The sequence below is a fragment of the Egretta garzetta genome, unplaced genomic scaffold, assembly GCF_000687185.1.
Source record: "Egretta garzetta isolate BGI_Z169 unplaced genomic scaffold, ASM68718v1 scaffold86, whole genome shotgun sequence".
Lineage (NCBI taxonomy): Eukaryota > Metazoa > Chordata > Aves > Pelecaniformes > Ardeidae > Egretta > Egretta garzetta.
In genome coordinates this window covers 273,844-281,691 of record NW_009259970.1, presented here as the reverse complement: position 1 = coordinate 281,691, position 7,848 = coordinate 273,844, and the positions used below count along the sequence as shown (strand labels likewise).

General features: G+C 36.9%; 1 protein-coding gene across 1 annotated transcript in view; it reads right to left on the bottom strand.

The window, feature by feature from the left end:
• CDC73 (cell division cycle 73) overlaps nucleotides 1-7,848 on the bottom strand; it is a 114,696-nt gene that overhangs the window by 16,013 nt on the left and 90,835 nt on the right. The window contains 2 exon segments of the mRNA XM_035895823.1: nucleotides 5,666-5,753; nucleotides 6,141-6,176. Of these exon segments, the coding sequence (XP_035751716.1) occupies nucleotides 5,666-5,753; nucleotides 6,141-6,176 (124 nt within the window).

Below are 7,848 nucleotides of genomic sequence, written 5' to 3'. Positions count from 1 at the left end.
CCGATGCAGCCCAGAGTACGGTTGGCCTTCTGGGCTGCCAGCGCACATTGCTGGCTCATGTCCAGCTTTTCATCCACCAGCAGCCCCAAGTCCCTCTCGGCAGGGCTGCTCTCGATTCTTTCTTCCCCCATCCTGTAATGATACGGGGGGTTACCTTGACCCGGGTGCAGGACCTTGCACTTGGCCTTGTTGAACCTCATGAGGTTCACACAGGCCCACCTCTCCAGCTTGTCCAGGTGTCTTTGGATGACATCCCATTCTTCTAGTCACGTTGGTAAGTTAAAAACTCAAATCAATGAGGTGCAACTTTAATCATGAGCATACGTCATGGCCTGTCCTGCCAACATGTTGCAGGCTTTGCTTTGCCAATACTAACTGATAGGAAACTGTATTTTATAACTTAAGATGAGGATTTGCTTGGTAGTCTTGAGCTTTTAAGAAAAACATTCATGAGCCTCTCCTCAGGCTTCAGGGCTAAGGAATCTGGGCTGGAAAGATGGAAATAATTTTTTTTTTTTTTTTTTAATAATTTTAAAAATTACAACACCCCCTAAGACCTTTTACCCAGGTGGCGAGATCTATATGAAAAGCCAGAATCACCTAAAATGGCGGAGAGCTCGAGATGAATTTGGTATTACATGTCCCATGCACTGAATGAGAACAGACACTTATGGAAAACGTAAATAAATAACAAACAGCCATATATTACAGTGATAATCAAATATTCATATGACAAGCAATCTAAAAGGTCACATTTTTAATTTAATTTGTAAATGTGAGGAAGCAAACACATTTTAAATGGAAACTGAAAACCTAGCTACCCCTGCCAAATTAGACAAGAAGCAATATTGCTCTTCTACAGAGTTTAACAATTTCACCACTATACCCGAGAACCCTCAACTTTGGCTGAAACAGGTGTTCTCAATTCTACTTCTAGCTTTAAATGTTTCTGTGTTTAAGAATTCATTTCAATACTAGTTTATTGACAGTTTCTCTCCATTTCAGCTAGAAACTGTGTTACAGCCATTAAGGCACCACTTGGTTGTGCCTCAATTATGCATCTTCTAGACAACAGCTTCAGCTTTATTTACTGGAAAAATCTGAATGTTTTTGAATGCATTTCTCCAGGACAGAACATAAAATACCTTGTTATCTGAATATTCTGAAGAAAAAAATATCAATGTGCAGATTCACATGGAACAGTAGAGAAGATGACTGTCATATAGAAAGCACTGAAGGACATACAAGACTACAGGAATAAATAACAGTTTACAGCAAGTTTATGAAATATACCCTTGCGTTTCCGGGAACCATCGATTCAGTAAGTATAATAAAAGCCACGTGCTCAAGAATTAAGAATTAATAGAAATTACTGTATATTTATAAATATAATCATGGCTTACTCCATCACTACCTGGACATAAGAGACAAGCTTAAGAAACCTGAGTATTAAAGAAAACAGCAAAAACCCCATCTTCTCTTGGAAATTCTTTGCCACAATACTATAGCTAGTGGCTTAACTAACATTTGTACCTGACACTTTTTAATCAACCAACAGACTAGAAATGTGTTCTGAAACCTGACTGTGCAGGAGTTTACATTTTTTTGTTGCAACTCCAGATTACTATTCCTAGTAAAAAAAAACCCAAACCAACCCTATCTACTTAGAATCCATTTTTATACCCCTACTAGGAAACTAATAGCATTCAATTCTCTTGCTGTTAATTGCCAAAATCATTATTCATGTAAAAACTGGTGCACACACTCGCTTTACAAAGACAGCAGGTCCCTTTCCTAAAGTAACAGGCAAGTGATTGAACAAGATCAAATTATGGGAGGTAATTGGTAAGATGCTATCCACTGAACTGCCAGAGCTGCTCACGCCTAGGCTCTAAACTCACATCAATTGCTAGCATTAACTTTAAAACACTTTCACTGAGATCAGGTCAGCATTTCTGGCCCCCAACTCAGGCGTACTGAAAAATGCATGAACAGCGAATAAGGCAACTCCAATGCCAGAGAGTAACCGAGATCACTGACACACACATTTGGTTGTGTATAGAACTGGAGACTTATTTTTACAACCCCCTCAAAGTTTTGTTAGATTACAGTATCAAAAGCTTCATATACCTATTTTTTCAAGAGAATGAAGCCTTTTTTGTAATACATCATCCCTAAATCTTCCAGATAGCTTGCTCAATATCAAAGCTGGATAAATCTCAGTGAGTTACCGGAACACATATGGTGAAACATATCATGAGTAAAAGCATCATCATAATAAAAAACACATAACCATCATCTAATCATTTACATCTGCCTGATAAAATTCCTGCCTCGTTTTGTTCCATGTGAAGCAGAAGCATTGCCTCTGTAAAGCCTAACTTCAGATATTCTCAAATACTTAGTCTGGAAAGCCAGATTTTGCACAAGAATTATGCTATCCAGCATTGCACTCGCACAGTGAATAAGAATAAAGTGTATTATATGAAATATTTTTAAGAAGCTTCACAATATAAAGTATTGCAGTTCTGATTTTAAATTAAATTGTGTCTTTTTAATATTTTAGAAACTTTTATCTTGTACTTGGCTCATTAGAAAAATAACCTTTCAAAAAAAGGTTATCGAGAATATTTGCATATTACACAGCATGTGAATTGTATATACTACAATTACACATAGAAATTTCCCCCCCAAAAAGCTAAGTTGCAACAAATATATCCAACAGACAAATAGGATATCTTAAATCTTAAACCAGTAACATGCTTCTCGTTTATCATTATATATATATATATTTCATTCTACTCATGAGAGCTTTCCTGCTTGCCATATTCTCTACCTCAAAAGAGAGCATAATATTAGTAATGAATTAAACACACTAAGCATCATACAAACGTCAACCCAATTTGGCACGGAAAAAAAGCCAACACACTAGAGCACTATGAAAAGTGTTACTAAATACATCGGTGTAATTAATAAGTTTCTTCCAGTCCTTGACAATTGAATTTAATGCCTACTGGATGAAGACTGTCCTCTTTGTTTTACAACAAACAATCTAATATATCTGCCAATGATACCACAATTACTTTTTCTCATATCTAAAGTGACAGTGCATTGCAGTCCAGTTACTTATGAAAAGTCCAGCATCCTAAACAAAACGTACCCTAAAAGAGAGGGATTCCCAGGTATGATTGAGTTTTGATTTACGTGGTTTGATCTCCAGTTATAATTTCAGCTTTTTTCCTTACTCTAAGAAACATTTAAATGGAGGGAATGCCAAAAGCTGGTTTTGTTTATGACACCCAAATACTCATTCTTTATTATCACACACTTCACAGAATTGTGCTGTCTCAGACATCAGCCATGGAAGAAAAACTTGTCCTGTAAACAGCCCATGTCACATGTGTATCACTGCTTCCATGCCCTAGCAAACCGGGGTGGGGGGGGCTCATTCTCCCAAGGTTCTCCTACATTTCTTAGCAGTCTCTCCTGCAATGGTTCTTACTCTTCCAGCTCCAAAAATCACTTCTCCTTGTGCTATATCACTGATCTGCTCTCTCATGGCTAATACAAGCAGGCTGATTACCTCTAGAAATACAAGAAACTCAAATCTACCTTCATCTTCCTCAGCAGGGGTAAGGGGCATGTCTTTTCTATCTGGACAATATTTCTTTATTCCAAAACTTGTGGCAATGACATATGTCTTCCACATCTCTACTCTTCTGTCAAATTTGGCTGAAAGTAGGGAATGAGTTAAAGGCAGCGGTGACTTAGAGGCAGAAATTAGATGTCTTCTTTCCTTGGAAAACCATCACATATCTATCAATCACCCTCTACATCAAGGCTAGTTCTACACTCTGCATACCTGAACAGTAAAAACAAACCCTGCAGCCATTCCTAAACAAACTACTTCAATAAATTTGAATGCAAAAAACCCATACAGGCCAGGTGGCGTATTTTCTAAATGAGTGCTAGAATTGTCATGGCTAAATTAATATTTTGCTCTTCTGAATTCTGCTACTGCACTTCTGATTCATTATCATACCTTGCTGCTTCACTTTGTCTTTCATAACTGTTAACTACCTCAGTATCCTCCTTTGACCCCTTAAACTTAATTTCTTTTTTTTTTTTCCTGGATCATGTTCTTTGCACTCTAACGATCAGCCTCCTCTTGGGGCAACTCTTGAGAAGTTAACTGGAGCTTCACCCCAGCAGAGCTGAAAACAGTGCAAGCCTCCTAGCACAGATATACTTAGACATGACATATAGGTGCTTTATTGCATTATAGCTCTTTCTGTATCAGAAAGTCACAAGTTATATAGATGCACAATCCAGCGCTTGCACTTGTGAATTTTTTTCTTAAACATAAAAACTCACATAAACAAGCAACATCCTCTGTCAACACAATTATATCAGTTCAGTAACTGCTTGTGCATTAAACTATAATGTTAAAAGCCAGCCTTTTCTCTGATTAAATATTTCAAAAGAGGCACCAACAGTCCAGTATGCTTACTGGATCTTTCATGATATATGGCAGTAATCTAGGAACTAGAAAGAGCTGGAGAACAGAAGGCACCTGGTATCTCACAGCATAATTTTAAAAAAATTCTAGGGCAACTCCAGTGACAGCGGCAGCACCACACTGAGGACGGCCTATTTTTGAAGAACAGCAGCGTATAGTCTCATAAAGGACACACAAAGTGCTGAAAACGGAAGAAAGAAGAGCTCTCCATTTCCTGCACATACCATTGCAGACTATCTATAAACAGTGTATTTCTCTGTGAAAATGACTGCGTGTTTCAGAAAAAATTAACTGGTATTAATGTAGGCAACTAAATTTCATGGTCTCTTAGACAAGCAGAAAGATGGTTTGGGTGGGTTTGGGTGCTGGTGGGTTTTTGGGTTTGTTTGGTTTTTGGTTTTTTTTTACCATAAAGGCAAATTCTGGGGGGTTTTGGGTTGGTTGTTTTTTTTTTACCATAGTAGTGAATTTTACATTACTATGAAGAAAGTAATTTGTAGTGTTGATTGTATTTAGCCATAATGAATTAAATCATAGAATCGGATACTTGATGCAATAAACAAATTTTAGCAACTCATTAATATTTCACTGAATGAATTTGCATCAATACTTAATGACAATGCTTTATTCTTATTTTTGTGGTATGTGAACTGTAAAAAAATTATTTATATAACCAGCTGATCTGCTCAGCTCCTACAACCATTTATCTAAAAGAGGGGCCACTCTCCAGTCCCCTTCTCCTTTAGAATAACTGTGGTCATTTCCCAAAATCTTTTCTGAGCTCCATGAGCACATTGCTCTTCCTCATCTTCTTTAAGCCTTCTTCCATTGTAAAGGTTCATTGATCGGTTGCACATACATTACATAAAAGAAAACCAGCACAGACATTAGAAATGGTACTGTAAGACTTTCTTTTCAATCTGCCCATTTGGCCCACAGGTCACAACTGTGCAAAAACTCTGAAAAAAAGTTTTTGCTTTTTTCCTACTATTCAAGAGGCATTAATTTCCTTTATACTCTGGCCTGTAAAGCTAGTTTCTCACAAGACAGTAGATTAACTCTCTTGCTTAATTACTGATTTGGTACTAGCATACCTTTACATTTAAAAACAGTTTTTTATACAGTATGTTCTCATCAGCTACTTACTTCAGATCTTGCAGAAGGTCCTTTGCATTAAGCATTGTTATTAAAGAGGTCGTGGCTGCTGGAATAATGATTATAGGAGTTCGAGATCCTGTAGAGACAATAAAGTTACATTTGCCTGGGCTTTTTTTTTTTGTTGTGCTTTGGTTGGGTTTTATCCCCCCACTCTTTTTTTTTTTTTCTTCATGAAAGGGACTGTACATAAAAACAAAACTCTTACTTAGTGGATCGAAATAATGGAAAAATATTCAAGGAAAATTGTAGTAAATCTTCCCTAAATGGAACCTTTTCTTTCACCAAAAAAGGCATAACCCTGTATCAGGAGTCTCTAAATATAGGTAGGACCCATATTTAGCAAAACAGAATGCTGTCTGCATTCCACTGCTTGTTTATATTGTTGCTTGTGGTTCCAGCAAAAGATAGAGTGGGCAAAATTCACATAAAAATTAAAAGGATTGTGTAACTAAAATTGACTCACCTTTTTTCTGGTTTGGAGGTGGTCTTGCTTGGGAAACTGAGAAAAAACAGAAAACATGGCAGAATGACTAATACATAAATACAAATGTCATTGTAAGGCAGCATTTCAATGTTTTTACTTGCAGGAGTGAACAGAGAAGAGTCACACCATAGTCATTAGATCTTTTTCACAGATGCAATACACAAAGAAGGGATTTATAGTTTGGGCCTCAGTAGTCAGCAGACAAACAGCTTTTGACCGTCTGAAATGGATGTTAGGACAGTTGAGTCAATCTCTCCTAATTTTACTGAAAGTAGTCATCCCTCTCCATCTTCCTCAAAAGGTCAGGGCACTGCAGCATTGCTAAAAATTGCCAGCAATCTTGAAAAAAGCTCTTTGTAGTTCTTAAGTTCAATAATGCTGAACCAACAGGAACACTGTTTCACAACATACTAATCTTTACAGACCCTCACCTTTTCATGAGTAGTTATTATTGTACGTGGTATCTGTAGGATTTAGGTATTCTTATCATGTATAGAACTTTCAACAATGAAAATCTGAACTTCAGGCTTATTGGAGTTAATTTTGGATTATAGTTTGAGTTCGATGAGCTCTTTGGGTGCCAAAACCAATGAAATTTGACAGATATGGTAGCACTCAAGCAAAAAAAAATCCAAACCCCACAACCAAAAAAAGCACACAACAAAAAAACATCTGAACTAAACCCCCAAACCAAACCACAAACCACCAAACAAAACCACACAGACAAACAAAACTGGCCTGATAGAAACCAAAGAATTCCACTGCCCGCCCCTCCCATTAAAATGTTTCCACTTCAATCTTCCAAGTTGTGACCTCCTCAGTATGGGAAATACTTCAGTCCAAAATTGGAAAATCATATATGTTTCTTCACTTTGGTGCTATTTCTGAATAACCTGGCTTTCTCCAAGTAAACATTTTATAGTTCAGTTTTCATGAGTCCTAACTTAAGGAAAGAACTGTTGTGCTTGATAATTATCAGCATACACGTTTGTCCTAAAATCCACAAAATCAGAACATGGCCAGTAGTAGAAAGATTGATGGAGACTAACTCAAGTCTCAGCTGCTACTATGTGTGATAAACATCACTGACTTCAATTTCATAGCACCAACTTGCTCATGTTTATTTACAACCATTTCAGAAACTGCCTAGAACGGTATAAATATTCACAACACATAGTTGCCATTGTTGAAGTACTGAGAGAATATCCTTCATTATCTTCTCCTGACACTGTCAAATGCACAGATATAATTGGTGACACTATACTGAACTACATGAACTTCACCTACCCAATGACTTTTTAGTATTTTTTTTTTTTTTAAATCTAGGTATCTCCTTAATGTAACAAAGTTCCCGAAATATACGGGCAGTGTCAGCTGGACATGGGGAAGGGGAAGCATCTGTAAAAAATTTGATAGCTGTACCAAGACAGGTTAGTAGAAAAGTAGGTACTGCAGACAGGTGCAGAAAAAAAATCTTAAATCAAAAGCACATATCAGATATTTTTTCAAATCAGTATTGTACAACTGTTTTGTCCAATTCAACTAATGCTTCTTTACGTGCAAAGCAGCGTCCTCCTGGAAATTGCACTTCTTTTACTGCTAAGAACAGAACAACTGATTTTTGAAAAATTTCCAAACCCCCAAATATCCTAGAACAGGAAGAAAGACAAATCCCTTTTTTTTTTTT